General features: G+C 35.4%; 1 protein-coding gene across 1 annotated transcript in view; it reads right to left on the reverse strand.

Annotated features, from left to right (window-relative positions):
- CDK13 (cyclin dependent kinase 13) overlaps positions 1–24,293 on the reverse strand; it is a 112,986-nt gene that overhangs the window by 3,476 nt on the left and 85,217 nt on the right. Inside the window, exons 9-14 of the mRNA XM_029918605.1 lie at positions 18,782–18,883; positions 18,606–18,683; positions 9,624–9,740; positions 8,939–9,070; positions 2,719–2,924; positions 117–569 (exon numbers count right to left, since the gene is read on the reverse strand). Of these exons, the coding sequence (XP_029774465.1) occupies positions 117–569; positions 2,719–2,924; positions 8,939–9,070; positions 9,624–9,740; positions 18,606–18,683; positions 18,782–18,883 (1,088 nt within the window). The remainder of the gene's footprint in view (positions 1–116; positions 570–2,718; positions 2,925–8,938; positions 9,071–9,623; positions 9,741–18,605; positions 18,684–18,781; positions 18,884–24,293) is intronic.

The raw sequence follows: 24,293 nt of genomic DNA on the forward strand, positions 1-24,293 counted from the left end.
AATTTTCAGGATATCTATCTCCTAGCAATGAACAATACTCATCACAGACCCTCCCCCCAACAGAAGAAAACAGTGTGGACCCAGCCGTGTTAGTGGTCTGCTCTCTGCACACTCACCCGATGCCGGAGTGCTAGGTTCTGGAGGCGGCCTGAGTTGTAGTGACGCTTCATGTCCCGATCCATTTTCCCTCTCTTCCAGTAGCGCGTCCTTCTGCTTGGACTGCTGGGCCTTTATTAACTGAGTCAGCAGAACCGCAAACGCGCTCTGCACAGCTGCCTGGGCAGCGTCAGTCTCCACTTTGGGCTGCGCGCTCTGAGAAGGCGGCTGAATTCCTCCCAGTGGTTTCGAAGACTCCTGCTGTGGTGTGGATGGGTCTGTCTGTTTTTCACCTGTTGCCAAAATTCCAGCAGGAAGGTTTATTTTATTTAGCTGCTGTTGAGTCTCAGAGTTTACCTTAATGTTCAACACTTGGACAAAATCAGCCATATTAACACTTGTTTTAGACTGTAGTAGGTTTAGCAGAATTGCCAATTCACTGTGGTTTAACTGCTGTCCAGGGCCTGTTTTTACTAAAGACAAAATTTGTATTAATTATAATTGCCATAATTCACAACACACCCTACCCCTCCCCCCAATGGCTCTATATTACCCTATTAAAATGTACATTTGTGGGACAGTGTGAAGGAAACACTGTGAAACAAGAATCTCAGCCTGGTTCTAATTTCATGTACATTTAAGATGTAACTGCACCTAAGTCAAAACAACAACAAACTGTGGCCCAGTTTGAATAATTCTCTTCAGGGGTTAGTATTTCAAAAGGAAAATATAGACCACCACTGGAGCCCCATGAGTAGGTGTAAGTGGGAGCCACCATCTTTGAGAAGGGACTGGAGGCGGCGGCGTGGGGCAACGACAGGGTCAGGCAGTCTTGAAGCATTTTGGATCCTTCATTCCTCACAACAACCATGAAGGCATGCTCTATAATTACTCCCACTTTTTTTTTAAGACTGAAGAAACTGACACCAGAGACACTAAGTAACTTGTCCAGGGTCACAAACTCTGTTAAATGACTAAGTTGAGATTAGAACCCAGGTATTCTGGTTCCGGAGTCTGAGCGCTCATAAAATCATCTAAAATCATCTTGAATAAGCTCATCTGAAATCATGATTATCTAAGGACCTAACCTGATTTTTGCTATAAATCCAAACTGAGATGTTACAAATTCCTTACTTAAATGCATTTTTATTCAAAGTACCGTTTTTTAAGGTAAGTCACATAGGGTGAGTTAGGAACTCCTACAGAAGCATGCTTACAGTGCTTATCTAAGATAGTATTTACTCATCGCCAACAAAATAGATTCCGTTGTTTTTCAATTTTCAGTTTAGGATTGCAACAGTTTATACAGATTCTCGTTCGAGCTTCTCTGAGCCACACAATAACAAGGCTCAAATGTATGGGATACCATATGAGTTCAGGGATGCTACCCTGATATGCAATTTCTATTATAAGAATGATGAACTAACAAGAAAATAACAAACTGACGATTAATGCTATCCTTCTATTTTCTCTCTATATATATTTCAAGATACTTTTTATTACTTAATATTATTTTTAGGTTGACTCAAAACAAACTTTTGCAAGTTCTTCTTGTGGACCACACGCATTAAGAAATAGGAGTCATGACTGCATCCTAAGAGCCAGCTTCCCCTCATTTTCCATTTAATTTCTACATCAGTAGAGCCAGGCTCTGTGTGAGCCTGGATGTATTCTGTAACTATGGAGTCTCCTCTACCAAAAGGGCATTTTCTTTTCAAATAAGACAGTTGATGATGAGGAAAATGAAGCAGAAGAATTCATTCCTATTTCACAAAACCAGGATTCTTAAAGGTGACAGTTTTTAAAAAAAAAAAAAAAAGGGGAAAACAAAAGATAAAATGAAACTCTGCCCAACAAATAACAATTGCTTTTGGTTTGTAAAGTAATGTAACCAACACTTTGATGTAGTCTGACCAAGGTCAAGTATAACCTTGCAGATTACCTGGGAAAGCATTAATGGTAATCTTTCTCAGCTAATCTACTCTATATTTATATCCAACCACCAAAGTTCAATCTGATGAGCAGATCTGTTTTAATCAACTAACTGATCTTTAAAACTAAATGACAGAATGACTTTAACAATATTTCTGACGACACTCAAAAGCCAAATTCTCATGAAGAAGCTTACTCATAACAGACTTTTCCAGAGGAAGAAATTTAATGTTTCCCCCAGATATCCTTCTTTATCATATTTCATTTCTAGAATGAGATTCCAATCTTTGAGGTTCTATAATATAAGAGGACATATAAGGAAGAGTGGTCTGAGGACATTATAAACAGAATGAAAGAACTTTTATATGAATTTTGGCTGTTTTCCTTTATCTTTCTATGGATTCCTGCATTGGGGGTGGGGCGGAGAGAGGAGAGTGAATGGAGAAATCTGACCATACACTAACCATATGCAATTTGATGCTTTCCTTAGAAGTTCCTCTTACCTTGGACTGCTTCATACTGTGGTGCCAATAGCAGTGAAATGTCTTTACTGGCAGAAGCAATTAACAGGGAAATATCAAGTTTGGCGAATAAATCTTAATCTTTTAGCCACAAATGCTTTAACACAGCAATATAATCACCACTAGCCACAAAACCAGGGAAGAAAACAACCTGGGAAGCATTACTGACCAGCTGCTACGTTCGAGTTGCCCTGAGGTTTGAGCTGTGAAGCCGGCAGCACCCCCTGCGGGGTGCTGGTCCTGCTGTCATCTAAGCCAAGAGACAACTCCTTCCTGGGGGCTTTAATTGAAGAGACGTCATCGGTCATGCCCATCTGCTTCTGTCTTCTTCGCTTTTTACTCCACAGCTCATGACAATCTTGCCATAAAGGAAGACTGGGAAAAAAAAAGTATCACATTGTTTGTCAATGTTATTTCTTAACGACAACCGAAACCTGCTAAGATTTCCTAAACGGCACCAAAGCTGCCACCCCCACACCCCTGTCAGTTGATCCTGAAGACTCCATACACATGCTGTGGGAGCCCCTCAACAAAAATCATCCCTGATGCCCAAGCTCTGGCAGGACCTCACCTTTACAAATGGACTATTTTTCTGTGGCTTCTGAATAATTGATAAATAATCTTTTATTAAAACTATGAATGAAGGGGCGCCTGGGTGGCTCAGTCGGGTTAAGCATCTGACTTCGGCTCAGGTCATAATCTCGCGGTTCGTGGGTTCGAGTCCCGCGTCGGGCTCTGTGCTGACGGCTCGAAACCTGGAGCCTGCTTCCGATTCTGTGTCTCCCTCTCTCTCTACCCCTCCCCTGTTCATGCTCTGTCTCCCTCTCTCAAAAATGAATAAACATTAAAAAAAATTTAAAAACTATGCAGAAGAACACATGTTCGTAAAAGCGTGTCACTATCTTCCTTGGTGCAGTCTTTCAAAGCCAGCTCTTACACAGCACACCATACACGGAGCAGGACGTGGAAAAAGGGCAAAAAATATGCCACTCGCAGAAAATGGAAACAGAACTAAAGAGTAGTAAAGGCTAAGAGATAACATTTCTGAAAGACTTTCTAGGAAAAGCTTTTTAATTTTTTAATACCTTCTTGTTTACTTCCATAATCAAATGCTCTAAAATGAAACTATGCTACAGAGAAGGTTCAAAAATAGGTAGTCCAGGCTAATTACTCATCAACAAAGGGTTCTCAAAACCTAGCAGCTATCAAAATTACCCAGAATCCTGAAACAGTTCTACCTTAATGTAATTTCTTAAAACTGACAACACTACAGAGTACCTTTTGCCTAAAGAAAGACGTTAAATGGTTGATTTATAAATGTTTTCTTCTTATCCTAATAAAAATTCCAATGGGAAGTTACTATTATATCTATTTTAAAGATGAGAAAATTGAGGCTTGGAAAGGTTAATAAACTTGCCCAGAATATCTACCAATTCTCTTAAGCAGCCCCAACCTGGTGATACAGCTGAAGTCTTCAACCTGGGTGTGTCCACCTCTAGGAATGCTTTCAAAGGGGGTGCACCTGAAACTGTTTAAAAACAACTGACAAAGCTCCATGTCCTTTCCTAAAATTGATCTTGAATATGGCCTGCACAGCAAGTTCTTTCACACCTCCTCTTTCTCAATTACTCTCATCTCATGTTATAAAATAAAGGCATATGCAACAATATGGTTGAATCTTAGCAATATAATACCAAGTAAAAAAAGTCATTCCCAAAAGATTACAAACAGCATGACACCCTTTTATAAAATTAAAAACAACTAAAAATTTTAAAATATAACTTTTTATGAGTACATATAGATGGCAACAAAAGTATATACAAAAGAAAACAGGGATGATGGTTACCTCAGGTGGAGGAAGGCAGGGGGATAGGTCGTGGGGCAGGGGGTGGGGAGAGGGTATGATATGACTAACGTAGGTTATTTCCAAGGTTCTAGCTTTTATTTGGTAGGTTCATGGCTGCTTATTAACATCATTTAAAATAACTAAGTAACTAAAAGAAAAAAAAGAGAGCCATGCATGGACCAATGATGAGTGACACAAGGATTATGATTAAACCAAGTCTATGCACCTGAGGTCCAAAAACAAAACAAAGGCATACCTCTCAGCCATCTTACTATGGTGCATTGCCTCAGCGTGTAAAAACCTCCTGGAGTAACAAACAAAGGTACAATTTGAAATATTGATATTGGGAAGCTTTAAGGCATCATAAACCCGCCAAAGACTTTCCTTTCTGTGTATGTGTGTGTTTATGTACTTTAAGATGTGTGGCCTTAGTCCCTGCTGGGATATTCTGAATTCAGATATACTGCGATACTCAAGAGTGGGGAAACAGGAGTAACTTCACTTCTTCCCCCCTGACGCTGTTGCAGGAGAGCCCCAGAACGGGAGAGCAAAGAAATCCACTGGAAAGGGCTTTCGGGTTCCCTCCCACAATTTAAAGCTAAGAGATTCTTTATAGATGATCTCCACGCTCATCTCTAGGAAAGACAAACATTACCCAACAAATAGCTGTAAGGTACAGGTTAGTGATGCAGACTCTGGATATGCCAGCACTGTTTTCCAGGACGACCACATTTTTATGTATTTTTTCTGAAGGTTCAAATACTGGCTCAGCCACTTATTTATTGGGTCTCATTAGGCAAGTAACTTGACCTCTGTGCCTCAGTTTCCTTATCTTTAAAAATAAGATTAACAATATAATCTATCTTATAGGGTAGAGGTAATAATATATATTAACATATGTAAGCGCTGGACAGTGCCTCTCACATTGTAGGCGCTGTATTCACACTTCATACCATTTATCATCATTAAGATAGTTTAAAACTGCTTATCAAATCACATCATGAAATGTTTTTCCAATTACAGTTGATCATATTTTATCTTATAAATTGTTCAGTGCTTTTCACTTGCTGTTGAGAAAAAGTAAAATTATAGGCTAGCTATCACTCTTTCACTTTTTAGCAATATGTGTTTTTCTTTTCATTAAATACTCCAGTAAAGTTTGACACCACATCTAATACAATTACAATTAATGTAGCTGTTTTGGTTTTTTGTTTTAATATCCCATTCTCATCTGAATATTCATAAAGTTAATCATGAGTTTAATACATACATTTTTCCCAAAGGAAAATCATACCAATGCTTTTCTTTAGAGTCCTTACCTCAGAAACAATTTATCATTTTAACTACCCGTTACATATTATAAAATGAGAGATGTTAAGTTGTTCATATAACTTTTTAGTTTATATATTAGATCAATATCATTATTATTTTACCCGAATGCTTTAGTGATGCATTTCATAATTTATTACTGGATTACAACTTGTTCACCAAAGTGTGTATTAATATGCTTATTTTTAATGGAGAAACGCAGTCAGGTATGTTCTGATAAAAATTAAGTGAATTTATTTAGGTGATGTGTCTGACAATAGGGACAGTTTCCAAGTAGGTTATGTGGCAGACATTTTCCATTAATTAAACGGGATGTATCTACAGTTCCAAGGTTTTCACAAAACCATGTATTTTAAAAATATAATAAGAAAAAAATGTAATGTATGGATTGACGAAGTTGTACTGATGTTGACACCCTGAACTTTTCCAAGTATATTTACTGGATGAAACAAGTGCTAATAAAAGAAAAAGTACCAAGTAAAAGAAATCATTTAATAAGGTACTGATAAAGTTTTAGTTTATTTCCTCAAAATTTGAAACAATAAATGTGAATGACTGATAAAAATCTTTTCAAGTCATAGGCTTTCCAGTTCTTTTCTGTCAAGAAAATTAAATAGAGTCTTAAATTGACATCTGAAAGGTCATTATCAGAATTTCTGATGACAGATTACTATGTGATCTGGGGACATAATATGGAAGGAGTTCAAAGAACTCAGTGATAAAACTATGACAAAAGACCATATGTTCACAAAGGCTATTACTAACAAAGGTACTTATAAAAAGAAAAAAATAAAATTATAATCAACATGGAACTCTCTCATTTCTAGAATAAGTACTACTAATTGACAGATATTCAAATTACTTAAGGAAAAAAATCACAGTCCTACCTATTTAATTAGGTTGCATTTCCAATCAAATTTACCAATTTTTTTTCCTTAAAAAAAAGTTTTTATCTGGAATATAGTTAACATATAATATTGCATTAGTTTCAGGGGTACTACATAGTGAGTCAACCATTTTCTTTCTTTTTTTAAATTAAAATACATACTAGTAATATTCACAATAACCATTTGTTCAAGAAAAAAAAAACTTTATAGTCCAAAAACTTTTAAGATTAAATTTCCAGTTATATACATATATTTGTTTTAAAGAAGTCCAATAGGGTAATCAATAAAACACTTTCAGGCATAAGTATGTTACGTTAAAAACCTGCAAAATTAATGTAAGCTCCAGATAAAAAAAGAACAATGTCCAATTATTGAAGAGTTGTTCTATATTTTCTAAGTGAATCTTGATGAATATCAAAATGCTAAGATATTTTGATCCCAGTGGATACATTTACAAGAAGTGATGTAACTGCTCCATTTAAGTGTCAACACTTACCATATGCTGAAATTTACATCTTTTGAAACTATCTCAACCCTTGATGAAAACAAGTTTTGATGTCAATTAAAAATGTGCTCATTACAATTTTTACCACAATTTACCAATAATGGGGAAAAAATGATCTTATATTCCTCTTGATAGGACAGAGCAGGAAGCACACATCACTACCTAAGTACTATTCTTGACCAAAAAAAAAAAGTAATCCTAATTCTGAACACAAGAAAGCCATTACAACCAAACCACAGAATATTTTACAAAATAGCTAGCTTCAACTCTTCAAATGTCAATGTCGTAAAAGCCCTCCCCCAAAGAGCAATTAAAGACTGAAGAGAATTACAACCAAATCAAATGAGTGAGCTTTGAATGAATTCTTCATCAAAAAAACAAAAAACAAAAATAAAAAAACCCAACTATAAAGGAAATTACTGGGACAACTAGAGAAACTGGAATATGGACTGTCTATTACATCCTGCAATGATAAATTTCTTATGCTTTATAATGGCATATAGTTACAAAGTCCCAGTTCTTACAGATAAATTTATAAATTTGTGACACTTCCTCTATATAATATTCAGATATCCCAGGACAAAAATATATAGTATAAACCAAAAGTTGATAACTATTGAATCTCGGTGAAAGATATATAAATGCTTATTGTACTGTTCTTCATTTTTCTGCAGAGGTAACATTTTTCCAAATCAGAAGTTATAAAAGATATACTTTGAAAGGGTACTAGAGCCAAAGTTTTAAGACTGGTGATATATACTGACAAGCAAAAAAACCCCACCATGAAACAATTAATTAAACCATTAATGGTTCAGGTCCTTCATGATAGATGTTAAATGAAAGATCCTTTTTGCCTTTCAAATCATCCAATGTCTATTCATATGGTTCAATAAAAACTTAATAAAGCAGAATGTGAAGGTCTCAGAAATAAAACAAGTCCAATCTAAGTGATAAGTGGAAGAGCCAGGATTTGAACTCCAAAGCCCATGTCTGTTCATTCACAATATGCAAACTTTATTACATGGAAACATTTTATTAGAGGGATAGGCCTGCTTTTATGATACTCATCATAAGCTTTTAAATTACTAAGAAAATCCCTATGGAAGTTCTAGATCCTACCAAAAAAGAGAACCAAATGGAGTGCTCTGTCCCCTCCCTTCCTAGAGAAATTACAGGAGCCATAAGGGAAGGTAGATTCAAGAACCCAGCTTTTCTGACTCCCCAGCTCTATCCATTTTCTCTGCATCATACAATAAACTCATTCTATACAGGCTTTTGTTACTGATACTCTTTTATTCAATGATAAGGATTTTCTAGTGTTTAGTATGCCAGGAATATTTCAGAATTTCTCTTTGTTTCTGAACTAACTGGCTGGGTCCACCCTTTAGTAGATTTGTATTCTTGGGCAAGTTTCTTAACCTCTTTGAGCCTGCTTCCTCCTCTATATAAAGAGGACAATAATAATACCCACCTGATAGGATTATTAAGATTAATGTAATACATGAAAAATGATTAGCATAGCACCCAAATTTTTAGCTACAGCCAACACTGGGGCTGAAAGTAGTAGTACTAGAATAATATTAGCAGCAGGAGTATCTTCCTAGAGTTGAAATCTGTTAATAAAATTGGAGGAAGGCTGCTCTGCTAGTATTCTGGTTAGCTGAACATTAAGCAAGGTTCTAATTCTAGATGTGCAAATTATGTGTATTACTAGCATTCTATTTCTTTTGATCTAACTAATCATGCAATAGCTTCTGCTCATTTTACACAGATGCTATTAGAACTGTCCAGATGGGACCTCATATAATAAAGAGCCACTTACTCTGGTGGAGGCATCTTGGAGGGCTCCACATCCCGAAGGAACTCGCACTGAAGAGCCTGTTCTGCAGTGCAGCGCTTACTAGGATCCAAGGCGAGCATGTAATCAAATAAATCTAGTGCAGCTGCGGGAATACTGACATGAGAGATTACAAAAGTCATACGTGGTCTGTGACGTAAGTTTAATGCTTCTTTAAAATACTAACATTTTATAACATGTTTGTACTACTTTATTTCAATAAATTACAATTTTTCCTTTGAAGATATATTTTTAGACACTTTTCAACTACCATTCTAAAATAATCTGTAATCTGGCAAACAATTGTATATTTTATTACTCAATGGGAAATTTGCAATTGTAACATAAATTAAGAACTAAATAGTTTCCTATAACAAAAAAAAACCTTAACTCAAATTAACATGAAAGTTGCTTCATTAAAATTTTAAATCATGCTGAAGTTCTGTCATGTAAGCTCCAAATCAAACACACAACCCCAAATCACTGAAACCATAATGACAGTGAAATGGTAATTTGCATGTAGCAAAGGGAAAGTCAAAATTAAAGGACGTAAAAGAATTGTGGTAGGTCTACACTGGGTCAATAGAGGACCAAGTAACATTTAGGATTTATAAGAAATAACTAACAAAAAATTCAATGAAATATGGACATTTAAGCATCCCCTTCTTACAAAACAAATTCTTCTCTTAACTTTCGACGATACTGCTTCTTTGGTTTCATGGTGTTGAAATATGGTAGTTTGATTACATCAGGCCACACTGCAGGACATGGACTCCCACATATACGGCTAAACAACACACAAAAAGAAGGACATCAATATAAATTACACAGAAAAAAATTATACATACAACTGCTATTTAAAACCTCAACTCATTCTTCACTACATAAGGGTTAGAGTCTTGATGCAATAAGAAGTTTCATTCAATATTTTAGTCATCCCAACTCAACTACTTGTTTTAAGAAATCACTTTATTTTCAGTAGCTACTTCTAACACTTCAAACATTCCTAAAAAGAAAACCTTCATACTTGCACAATCAAGTCTTCAAACACAGGTTAACACTTCAAATATGCTGACCATATCGTGAAGCAAGCTAAAGAATTGTATGCCAATAAATTAAGGAGCAAGAATTTAGTTATGTCTTTCTCTGGTTTTATAGGTACCTGTCATCACGTCTCATGACTATGATGAAGTCTGTGAGAACACTGGAAACAAACTTCCTACATCCAGGAAGGGAACTGCACTATGTCTGCTGCTGAATTCAGTCAACAGGAGGCCCCTTCAAAGTAACATACTTGAGACATAAAAGTTCTTCAACTTAAGTAGTGCCACTGATTTCAAGGTATTTCGAAATTTTAACAGCTTTAATCTCTGCTTATCTCTATCTTGGAAACCCTATTTTACTAACTAGTAAGCCCTTGTGACAGTAATTTGTAGAAGGCAGGCTATAACATGGGTAACCCCAGCTGCTAAGTATTTAAAAATGGATTTGATAATATGTAGATGAAAAATTCATTAAATATGCTTACCCACAGTATACTGAATCTCAAAAATAAACATACATGGTACATAAAATTCTCATCTGGTCTTCATATGTAAAGAGGAAATGTCCAGGCATCACTGACTAAAAGTAAAACTGTTCTGTACATAATAAGTACAAATGCATACACCTATGTGTATAAACAAGTGATGGCTAAACTTGCCAGCCATTCTTTAGGTGAGCTGTAGAATGTATCTCAAAAACAAGTATTTATGGAAGACATCTCATGTCTTTTAAACTATGCCAACTGAAATGTACACTTTTGTTTTGACAGTTTAGGATTTTTGTAAACCTCAGCTTTTAAAAAGAGCCTATTCTTTGTACACTGCCAGTCTCTTCTTACAGCTGGATTTTTACAACCTCCTCAAAAATACAGGGGCTGTCTCAGGAAACAAGGCCGAACAGGGGAGTATTAGCTGTATGATATGGTTTGAAACTGCGTTCCCAGTCTCGTTTCCCAACTCATCTCTCCCCATAGACCAATCACTCTTTCACGTCAGTGATCGGATTTCTCCTCCCTAGATTCTAATTAGAAGAATCCTTTTCGCTTCTCAAGATTCAGATCAAAAATAATTTATTTAATGAGGTCTTCTGTATCCCCATGGCTACTGAGAACGGTCACTCTGCATTCTACTTGCTTCTTTTGCCACTATTTCACTGTTTTGTATTTTAGTTTACACGTCTCTTACTAACCTACAGTTATGTGTCTTTTGACTTTTGTGTACGTCTCCCAATAACTATCTGAATATAAGCAATCCCAGGCAGACTGATGTACATTACAGAAATATAAAGTATACTGAAATTTTTAAAATGAAGGATACTTTGAACTGCAGAAATACAAGAAAATGTACTCAAGTTATGGGAGAAGTGCAGAATTTTGGCTACAGCTCCAAGGGAAGTAAGAGAAATGTTACTGGCAAAGTGAAATGCAAAGGCAGAGAGGCACAGTAGTCCAGTACAGACATGTGGGAGGAAGGTTAAAGAAATAGGTGGAATTTAGGGCTTGGGGATGTGGGGGTTAGCTGGGAGCACAAATAGGAGCCACACAGTAAGTTTTAACAGTTTGCCTAACTAGAATGAAGACAAACTTTGAGAACAAACTTCAGAACTGAAACCTGCCTGTGACAGCTGGTCAAACTGCATTGCTTAAAAATCTGTTTCTTCTTTTGTAAAAGATCAGTTTTATTTCAGAGCTGTGACAATAAATGAGCTGGCATCTGGCCCATCCAATAGCACTATAATGAAAACAAGTTTCATTATCTCTTGCCCAAAAAGTATCAACTACTCTATGTGTTATGAGAAGATAATTCAGTAGTGAAATTATCTAACTATTAGAAGGTCATTAGACCATCTGAGGCTGGGAAAGTTACTAGAAACTAGGGAAACAGACATGAGAGCAATTGATGATAACTGCACATTGGTAAAATCTGTGTCTGATGGCCAGCCAGCTCTCTCAAGATCACTTACCAAAGGGGTCTTAAGATGCATCATATGCTAAATCCCCAAATACCTGAGATGTATTTTGGGACTTTATTCTGACCTATCTACTTTGGTATCAATACCGTATGGTAGTTTTTTATTTTTTACAAGGCTAATAGGACAAAGCCTTATATCCACCCATACCTCTAGTTACTCTCCTCAGAATTTTCTTACAGATGAATTGTAGAATCAATACCATCACACTCTAAGAGAATCTGTTCGGATTCCACTGCTGCTCTGAATTTATAGAATTAAAAAGGATTACTATTTTCAGAAGGCTTAATATTTCTATCCCAGAAATACACATTTTTATATTTCCTTCAGTTTACATGCATCTTTCCTTAGTTAGATCTGATATACTGCTTTTTATCAGATTTTTTGTTTTGAATGTATTCTTATTCCTACTGCATCACCTAAGCAGTATATAGGAAAGTTCTATTATAGAAAACGTTTGACATATGAAGTACAAAATTTAAAGTAACCACCTGAGATCCTATAGGTCCTAATAATTTTAATAGTGTGTCTTTGAGGCTTTCCAGGTTTACAGTCTTATCACCTATAATCAGAATTCTTTATTTTTTTAAACATGCATACCTCATTATTATATGGTATGTGGTAATTTCTAAAAAAAAGTTACAATGATAATGATGGCATACTATACTGGGTAGTTTTGTTTGGTTTCTGACTTTCATGGGAGTACTCTAACTGTTTACAACTGGGAAGGATGATGACTTTTGGTTTGAGAAAAACAACACATAATATAGTCGTAGACACACACACACACACACACACAAACTCACTCATATATCCTGTTAAGAATCAACATCTTCCTTTTAACTATGGGTCTTATTTTGTGGCTTTTAAATTTTTTAAAGGCAGTTTGCCTAACTATTATGTTTTGCACTCTTTTGTTAAGTTTCATTTTTAGTTTTGTTAGTTTCATTTTTAGAAACTATTATAACCATCATCTGCACTGTCCCCCTTGGGTTACTAATATTGTGTATTCTATTAAGAGCTTTCCTAATACACATCCTTTCATTTAAATGAATACTACCTGGCTCTAATAGAAGTACTATTATTTTAGTGTAATTCTGTATTCTCCTTGTTCATTTGGATGTTTTGCATCAATATTCATATGGAGATTGGTATATAGCAGCAGTTCTCAAAAATGGGGTCCAAAGATCCCTGGATAATAATCCCCTGGGCCCTTTAGCAGTCTGGCAGGTGAAAGGTATTACTAAAACATTTGCCTTTTTTCAATGCGTTGATTATCCACTGATGGCACAAAATTATCAGCAGCACATACTCCTTACTACTATCAATCTCCCAGGGCAGGGATGAAACAGAACAGCCATTTCACTTAAATGCATACTTGTTAAAGCACTAAAAACTGCTAATGTTATTAAACCCTAACATTTGAGTATATATCTTCTTTACATTCTCAGTGATGAAACAGAAGATAAAGCACTTCTTTTGCTCAAGAAATTCTGATAGTTATCTTGAGACACACTTGTGTAATGTCACTGCTGAAGTAGCAGTTTTTTCATGGCCGATCATTTTCCCCTATATGTGAACAACAACACAAGATGGTCATTAAGACTTGGGTATCTGCCAGACATTTTCTCATATGTGAACAAAGTCAGCTTGTTACTTCAAGGAAGACAAGTGTGACATTTATTTTCAATTAAAAAATCCAAGATTTCAGGAGAAAATTAGAATACTAGAAAGCCTTTACCTACACCATGGACTTAACAGTTTCACAATACCTATAGCCTTTTCTGATGAGATTAGGTGATAACTAATATTATATAATGAAATGTTACATTTAGAAGACCTGCTAAATTCAGTGATCTGATATTTTCCAAATTACCAATGTTACCAAATCCTCACAGATCCAGAGTGTGAGACAGACGAATGGATTTTAATGCATTAGAATACAAAATATTCCTTCATAGGTTTTCACACTGCACTTTACAACTAACCTATAAAAAATTACCACGTATTTAGTATAGTTTCAGAGGAGAATACATACAATTATCTGAAAGACTACTGAAAACAACATATCACAAAGAGGAGAATCCAGATGTTAAGCCAGATATCATTATTATTAAGCCAGATATTAAATAATATATAAAAATGTGAAACAATGCTACTCATTTCACCAACATTTATTTTAGTTTGGAAAATACAGACTTTTACAATTAAATAATATTAACATATTATTTTAAAATGAATATTTTCAATTTCTCAGTTTTACTTTGTAGTATGATAAATATCAATAGATATAACTAGCACAAACAAGACTCCTGGGATCTTACAAAATTTTTCAGATGTAGAGAAATTCTTAAGAGCAAAAAGAAGCATGAGTCTAAGGAATTTTTTACGCTACTGATTTATGAAGATATACGTGCTTCATTTTTTAAAATATGGGAGCATCCCTTCTTCACCTCTACTGTAGAACAATCACAGCCTAAACATTTAAAGTTATACAAATTTCACCTGTGTGACCATAGGTGGATAGAGGCAGAATTCTTTCCATTCCAATCTACTTCTCATTTTTTTCCATGATTGTAAGTGTTTTTACTTCATAAGCAATGTAATGTGCGCTGTGTGATATACAAGTTCTCCGTGGAGTTAAACGTGTGACTGTTAAAAACAGTTTTTGCTCTCAATTCATCCCATCTTGTCATCACCTATGTTTTTCACTTTCTTTTGCCATTGATTTTAAACCCATGCTATTTCTATCACAAAACTTTTGTAATTTGCCTAAAATAGTTTCTGGAAGAAAGCTACATAGTCAGAAGTTAACCACTGTAGGGTAAAGCTTTTTAAGACAGGTTCTGATTAATATTCCCACCTTTGATTAGTTCACACAGATTTTTATGCAGACTAGAACCCATCATTCCTGGGGCTTTATAATGGGGATATGTTCAAACATAAACACAAATAAAGTGAGGGTGGAAAGTATATAGGAAACTTACATTTATTTCTTACAACCCTAAGCATATATTAATCCTGTTTTACTTGTGAAGAAACAAACTTAGAGGGTTATGGAACTTACCCTAAGTCACAAGAGCAGGAAGTAGCTGAGCTGGCATTAGAGCCCAGGTCTGGAAGATTCCACAGCCCACCCTTTCAATCAATAGTACTCTGCTGCCTCCTTCATATCAGGGAGTCAGGGAGACAACTGTTTCTTTTGTCAGAAACGTCTTTTTCTTCATGTTTTAAAAATAATGCCATAGGATCACAATTCCAGCATCTTTTATATTATAAATATTTGATCATACCAACAAAACAAAAACATTCTGAAATAAATAAACTGGAATGTAAAATAGCCCCCTCTCACAAATCCATGGTCAGATAACAATTCCAGATTCTCTTAATGTGTCATTCTTACCTAAATGGGATCAAAGCAAACATACCCTTCTGCAAAACGGTTCTGTAAACATCATGTAACAATGTTGCTTTTCTATGTCAACATCTCCAGATCTACCATTTCCTTTCTAATCTCTCTGTATAGTGTGTCACTAAGTGGATGGACTGAGTTCATAAAACTAGACTAATGGACTTAACATGTTCATAAAAGAATCCAAGTACATTCATGCATCAGGATTTTACTTTGCTGTTCCCTCACTTCATCAGATCCTTGCTCAAATGACACCTTATGGGAGAAACCTTCCCTGACTCTATATGACACTACCTCCTGTCATTTTCTATCCCTTTTCACCACCTGATCCACTTTATTAATTAGTTTTGTCTTCTCTTGTCTCTCCCAATTAGAAAGTAGAAAAAGTTGTGTGCCAGCTACGAGGCACTGAGGATACAACCAGCAACCAGTAGATAACTTGTTCGGTGAATCCCCCCAGCCTTGAAAAGTCTTCTCTATACTATATTCAAAAGTCCATATAAACTTGCTTTATTTCTGGATATCCCATATAATTCCACCGATTCACCCATGTATCTTGTGCTAGTAGTACAAAATGGTTTTAGTTGCCATAATTTTAACATATGATATGCCAGATTTTCCTTCTTTTTAAGAATTTTGCTGATTATTTTAATGTTTATATGGAAGGATAATGTCCTGAAATTCTCATTGGGACTGTAATGATTGATACAGGTTGAACTGCCATCTTTAAAAAAAGTTAAGGCTTCCAACCAAAAACAAGATACGTTTCTCCCAATAGTTATTCAAATCTGCTTTACAATTTTAAGTGAGACATTATAGTTTTCACTAAGCCTGGAGTATATATGATGGTGCTTTTCTTAAAGGGATCTTTTCCTTCATGTACATTTCTAACTGGTTATTATTGGTACCTATTTTTAAGAAGCTATTGCTTTTAGCATATATGTATTAATATATATTAGGATATTCAATGTATATATGTGTATATTTGTATACATACATATTGCGTGCACATACATATATGTATACACGTACATACATACATATGTAGACATACACACAGGGTTTCTCAACACTCATCATTTTACTAAACTTTTTTATTTAGGGTCTTTCAGGTAATTCCCTTGCATGCTGCATGTATGCAATGTTATCATATACAAATTAATTATAACGAGACTGCCTTTATCTTTCCCCTATTTACACCTCTTACTGGTTCACTTTTTTAACTACTAGTTAACTGGTTAGTACTTCTAAAAGCACTCTTAAAATAATGATACTAGAAGACACTTTTTATAATTCTTGTTTATATCTTCTAGTATTTCAACCCTAAATATTATTCTGGAATTAATTTTTTCATCATATTAAAGAAATATACCTCTAAACTCGGTTTATATTTCCAGTTATGCCTACTCAACACTACCAAGATAAACATATTATTTTACTTCTATCTATTATAATGGTGAATTATAGTATTAGATGTCGTTAAACTAAAACATCAGTGTATTCTTGGGATGACTCCTAATTGACTCTGCAGGTTGATTTTTAATGAAAAGCCAGATAGTACTGGCTAATCTTTTCTTTAGAATTTTTGGATTAATATTCTGAAGAAATTTTTCAGGATATTTTCATCAACTGTTGATGCTTATTTCATACTAACCAAAAATCTCCAGGAAGTTTTACTTCCTACATGGTGGAGAGAATTAGTTAGAAGTTTAGCTACTATGCTAAAACTAAATTTAAACTACTATGCTAAATCTCAATTTTGACACTTGCTAGTTCTATGACTCTGGACAAATTCTTCACTTTCTAAGGTTCCATTTTCTTAACTATAAAAAGAAGAAAGAAGGTTGTTATGAAGCTTAACCGAGGTTAATCCAGGTGAAATTCTTAGAACAATGCTTGCATCATGTATAAAGTAAATAAATGTTAACTTATCATTAATAGGAGCTGTAGTATCCAATACAATAAGGACCAGTGCCTTGTTAATAGAAAAAAATGGGTAACCGGGAATCATTAAAAAAAAAAATAAAGAAACACAGATATATAATTTAAACATTTTATTATAACTGAAAAATTAAAAATGTACATTTATTCTTCAATTTTTTGACACAGAGTAACGCCTTCTCTTTGAACAGAGGATGTGCTGAATGGGGCTCTGTATGAGCTTTCTTGAATAAACCACACCCATAACACATCGTCAAGGATTTAGAGCAATTTGAGTACTAAATTCTTCTCAAGTTTTATGGCTTTTCTAACTTGCCCATCCCAACTTTGTTAAGTCTTTGCAAAGCACTGCATCTGCCTATATTTAAGTAAAGAATATTATTGTATAATAAAAAGTCGGTATACAAAAGAAGTTGGTATAAAAACAAGTTGGTAAACAACTACCTCTCAGTCATCACACTTCAACTGGTATGATAAATATACAGTCTTACTAGACAGTAGTAGCCTATTAGCTGCAATCATTCAGTTTGCCATGATATCAAACTAGTGTTACTTATAGGGGAATTGGAGGGCATCAATTAACCAATTAAGTCTGTTGAAAGGAAGTTCATAGCATATTGGTATCTGTGCCTCATATCAATATCTCTCCTAAAAGTTCTCACCCATATTTTGAGACACACACAAATCTTAGAGGTTGAAAATTAATATTATTGTATATGAAAGCCAAGACTCTTTAAAAAATATTTTAAAATATTACATAAAGAGAAAGGTGATTAACATGTATATCCTTGATGACCTAGGCCCTACAAGAGGCTCCAAATAATGAAGACTTAGGCTAGTGGGTATATGCATATGTACATATTTGGTGAGAAAACAGTCGTGTGTGTGTGTGTGTGTGTGTGTGTGTGTGTGTGTATGTGTGTGTAGGTGTATATAAAACAATATTTCTGTAGTACCCCAAAATATTAATTCTTCCACCCTGCCATACTAAAATAAAACTTACCTACCATATATTGTCTCCTTCCTCATATTTATAAGACTTCCCAATCTTATTTTTTGGGCCTCTAGCCTTTTCATTTAATTGCAAAAAAAGATCTAGGGACTTTAAGATACTTAACTTTACTAGAACAATAATCAAAGTACCCACATTCTAGTTTCTCCTCCATTCAGCAATCATTAGCCTTCAAAAAAAACCATGCTGTTCTCCTGAAAACACAAACTTGAAAGACTTTAAATTTCCTATGAAGTATTACACACCCCCAACAAATATTACAGTCATGAGCTTACCTTATTAATTCTAGTTGTGCAAGTTCCTGATTTGCTTGAAATATAGGTTTTTTAGTGAAGAGTTCACCAAGGATACATCTAATGGGAAAAATACCCATCGTTACTAAATTCCCATCATTACTAAATGATACTTTACTTCACTACCAAAAGTTAAATCATCAGTAAAACTATCTTACCCACAGCTCCATACATCAATAGCTGGTGTATATCTTTCTTCTCCCAACAGCAGTTCAGGTGGACGGTACCATAATGTGATGACCTTGTTAGTATATGGCCGGCTAAAAAACAGAGAAAGCACTCTTTAGAGTTAGTACCTGGATGAATAAAAGAGTCTCTTAGGAAATATTGTTTTGGCTAATCAAAGCAATGCTACAATCCTAACTAAAACCAATTTCAGGGGCCCCTGGGTGGCTCAGTCGGTTAAGCATCCGGCTTCGGCTCAGGTCAGATCTCGCGGTTCGTGGGTTCGAGCCCCGCGTCGGGCTCTGTGCTGACCGCTAGCTCAGAGCCTGGAGCCTGTTTCGGATTCTATGTCTCCCTCTCTCTCTGACCCTCCCCTACTCCAGCTGTCTCTCTCTGTCTCTCAAAAATAAATAAAAAGCATAAAAAAATTAAAAAAAAAAACAATTTCATCTGCCTACTAAATTCAGACATGCTATTATATCTGACATATGATCATAAAATACATCTGAGAGCAATGTGATTAACTGAAAATTTCCTTAATACATAGAAATGAAAAGTAGTTGGCTGATTTTAACTGTCATTTGGTCAAAAAAAGTCTTTATATATCAACTCAAATGTTCAGTTCGGTTTTTCCTTTCCATACTTTAAAAGGAATTAACAGACTCAAAGGAAGTTGAATGATTTTGACCAAATCGGGCAAATTACTAATGTGTGGCAAGATATGGTACAAACTGGAATCACTTAACAAAAATTTTCACCTGGACGTATCTTTGACAATATTTCAACCCACTTTAGTAAGCAAATACAAAGTACATCAATGTAGACTGTAGTAATTGAAGTCTATTCTGCAAAACATCACAAGCAATAGGTATGATACTTTTTTAGATGATTCCTTTGTCACCTTCTAACAGAGAGAATATACTCATACTGCCACCTCTTTATTTGCCAGTGGGGTTTACATTCAGGGGACCAAACACGCTGTAGGGAATTGAGATACTTCTCCTAGAAGGCTTGCATATAGACTCCCTCAAGCCAGGGACCAGCACAAAGTTGCTATTTGAAAAGCAACTAGATTATATATGAAGGAGATTCATTTGCTAATCTTAAACCATCTGCCAGAGGGGCAGGGGCCTGCTAAAACTCTCTCCAGGGACAAAGGCGCTGCCCAATGCCATTGCTGCACTCTCCTTGGGTGCAGTGGTAACTCCAATCCTGCGCTCTGCCTCTGCCATGGCCCCACTAAAGCCAGCAGGTGCACCCCAGCCCTGCACTCTCCCACAGCTACAGTAAATCTGCTGATCACAGACAGTCTATACAAGAGATGCTCCCTGATCACATTGCTCCAGTGTCCAGGGGGACTTGCATTCCTGGGTCTCATGAGAATGTTAATAATCACAGAAAACATTCTTGGCAGGCCACCATACACAGGCCACCACATAGATTGAGACCTATCCCCAGGCTTTCTGTGAAAAAGTCCCATTTATCTGTCCTAGAGCTTCAGCCTAAGGGACAGACTTTGTCACACATGTAAAGGCTACAGAGTTGCTTTCGGGGAATGTCTGGCAGGGGACACCATCTTTGCACTCTCCATTGGCCTCATTAGAGCTCACTGGTACCTCCCAGAAAGGAGCTTATATACTCTGATTTTTGCAGCTGTAGCCCAGAGGATATCTCCAGATCATCTGGTCTGTAGGCAGAGGATTTACAAGCATGGTACCATGCAACTGAGATCCCTCCCTTTAGAACACTGGTCTTGGAACACCCTCAATAACGGGTTCCTATCAAATACAAATCAGGCTGCTTAGACAAACACAAAGATCTGAGAAACAGAAGAGCCAGGACAAGGTTGAAAGATAAAGTTCATCTCCCACATGAGGCCACTCCTTAAGACCAGAGGAGGTAGCTGTTTTCCTTTAAACAAAGAAATAACACACAGAGTCAAGCAAAATGAGGAAACAGAAAAATATGTTTCAAACAAAAGATAAAACATGAGAAGAAAAAAAATGAAACAGAGATAAGTAATTTACTTAACAGAGTGAAAGTAATGATAAGAAAGATATTCACTGAACTTGGGAGAAGTCAATGAACACAGCAAGAAGTTAAACAAATAGAAAATATAAGAACGTATCAAAGAGAAGTCACAAAGTTGAAGAAGACAGTAACTAATCTGAAAAATAGAAACTAAACTAGAGGGATTCAACAGCAGACTAGATTAAGCAGGAGACAAGATCAGTGATCCAGAAGACAGAGCAGTGGAACTCAAACAGAGCAGCAAAAAGAAAAAAATTAAAGTGAAGAAAGCTTAAGGAACCTATGCAACAACACCAAGCAGAATAGCATTCACATTAATACGGGTACTGGAGGGAGAAGAGAGAGACAAAGGGACAGAAAACTTATTTGAAGAAATAATGGCTACAAACATTCCTAATGTAGGGAAACAGACATCCAAATCCAGGAAGCCCAAAAGGTCCCATAAAAAATTGAACTCCAAAAGATCCACACCAAGACAGTATAAATAAAATGTCAAAAATAAAGATAATAAAGAAAGAATCAAAAAAGCAGCAAGAGGAAAGCAACTTTAACATACAAGGGACCCCTTCCCTCCCTTAAGACTTTAAGCAGATTTTTCAGCAGAAAGAGTGGCACAATATAGTAAAAGTGCAGAGAGGAAAGAAACTTGCAACCAAAAATACTCAGCATTCAGCATTAAAGCAGCAATAAAGAGTTTTCCAGACAAGCAAAAGCTAAAGAAGTTCATCATTGCTAAACTGACTTTAAAAGAAATGTTAAAGGGAATTCTCCAAGCATCAAAGGAAGTACACTAATTAAACAAGAAAACATGTAAGTATAAGTCTCACTGGTAAAGATAAATATATAGTATAGGTAGTGAATTATTCACATAAAGCTACTATAAAGGTTAAAAGACATAAAAATAATTGTAACTACAATAATCAGTGAAAGGGCACACAAAAGAAAAAGATGTAAAACGTGACATAAAAACCAAAATGGGAGGTGGGGGAGGAGGCTCATGGTAACCACAAAGCAAACATATAGAGGAGATACACAAAAATACTAAGAAAGGAATCTAAGCATAGCTCGAAAGAAAACCATCAAACCACAAAGGAAGAGAGCAAGAGAAGAAAGGAACTACAAAACAGCCAGAAAACAATGAACAAAACAGCAATAAATAAATATCAATCAATAAGTACTTTAATGTCAATGGATTAAATTCTCCAAGCAAAAGATATAGAGTGCTGAATAAATTTAAAAAACCCATCGATCTGCTTATAAGAGACTTGCTTCAGATATAAAACATACAGTCTAAAGACACGGAGAAAGACATTTCACATAAATGGAAACCACAAGAAAGCAGGGGTAGTTTTACTTATATCAGACAAGACAGATTTTACAACCAAGAATGTAATAAGAGACAGAGAAGAACTTTACATAATGATAAAGGGGTCAATCCAACAAGAGAATAACATTTCTAAATGCTTATGCACCCAAAATAGGAGCACCTAAATATGTAAATATTAACAGACCTAATGGGAGAAATGGACAGCAATACAATGATAGTAAGGGACTTAATACCCCAATTACACCAATGGACAGATCATCCAGACAAAAAAATAAATAAGGCAACATCAGCTTTAAACAACCAATTAGGGGTACCTGGGTGGCTCAGTTGGTAAAGCGTCTTACTCTGACTCAGGTTTTGATCTTGCAGATTGTAAGTTCGAGCCCCATGTCAAGCTCAATGCTGACAGTTTAGAGCCTAGAGAGCCTGCATTTCCCTCTCTCTCTGCTCCTCCCCCCTTACACTCTGTCACTCTCTCTCTCTCTCTTCTCTCAAAAATAAACAAACATTAAAAAAAGATAAACAACCAGGATAAATCATGTTAAGCCACAAAATAAGTCTCAATAAATCTCAAAAGCCTGAAATCACATTAACCATCTTTTTCAATCACAATGGTATGAAACTAAAAATCACTTCTATGAAAAAAATTGGAAAAAAAAATCACAAATATGTGGAGATTAAACAATATGCTACTAAACAACCAATGGGTCGATGAAGAATTAGAAGAAGAAATAAGAAAATACTTCAAAACAAATGAAAATGAAAATACAACTTACCAAAATCTATGGGATGCAGCAAAAGCAGTTCTAAGAGGAAAGTTCAAAGCAACAGAGGCCTACCTCCAAAAACAAGAAAGATCTCAAATAAACAATCTAACTTTACACCTAAAGACACTAGAAAAAGAAGAACAAACAAAATCCAAAGTTAGTAGCAGGAAGGAAATTACAAAGATCAGAGCAGAAATAAATGAAATAGAGACTAATAAGACAACAGAAAAGATCAATAACACCATGCACTGGTTCTCTGACAACTAAACAAAACCGACAAACCTTTAACTAGACTCAACGAGAGAGAGAGAGAGAGAGAGAGAGAGAGAGAGAGAAAAGGCTCAAACAAAAATTCCTAGAAATATACAATCTTCCACGACTGAATCATGAAGAAAAATAAAATCTGAACAGACCAACTACCAGTAAGGAGACTGAATCCATAATCAAAAACCTCCCCAAAACAAAAGTCCAGGACCAGAGAGCTTCACTGATGAATTCTACCAAACATTTAAAGAAGATTTAATAACCTATCCTTCTCAAACTCTCACAAAAAAACTGATGGAGAGAGAACACTTCCAAACTCATTTTATGAGGCCTGTTATCAGCATTATCCTGATAACAAAACCATACAAAGACATCGAAAGGAAAGGAAAGGGAAAAGGAAAGAAAAGAAAAAAGGAAAGAGAGAGAGAAAGAGAAAGAAAGAAAATTATAGGCCAGTGTCCCTGATAAACACAGATGTAAAAATCCTGGACAAAGATGCCCACTCTGTACACCTTGATTCAACACATTATGTTGAACTGCTCTAGCCAGAGCAATTAGGCAATAAAAAGAAATAAAAGGCACTGAAATTGAAAAGGAAGAAATAAAACTGTCACTATTTGTGGAAGACATGATTTTATATATAGAAAACCTTAAAGACTCCACCAAAATACTGTGAAACAAATTCTGTAAAATTGCAGGATATGAAATCAACCATAAAAAAATCTGTTATATTTCTATACACTTATAATAAACTATGAGAAAGAGAAATTAAGAAAGTAATCCCACTTACAATTGCAACAAAAAGAATAAAACACCTAGAAATAAATTTACTAAGGAGATTAAAGACCTGTACACACTGAAAACTATAAAGACACTGATGAAAGAAACCAAAGGCACATATAAGTGGAAAGATGTTCCATACTTGTGGACCAGAAAAATTAGTATTGTTAAAAATGCCTATACTACCCAGAGCAGTCTATAGAGTCAATACAAGTTTTATCAAAGTCCCAATAGCATTTTTCACAAAAACAGTACAAACTATCCCAAAATTTGAATGGAACCAAAAAAGACTCCAAAGAGCAAAAGCAATCTTGAGAAGAAAGGTGAAGGCATGCC

Source organism: Suricata suricatta, chromosome 2 (assembly GCF_006229205.1).
Source record: "Suricata suricatta isolate VVHF042 chromosome 2, meerkat_22Aug2017_6uvM2_HiC, whole genome shotgun sequence".
NCBI lineage: Eukaryota > Metazoa > Chordata > Mammalia > Carnivora > Herpestidae > Suricata > Suricata suricatta.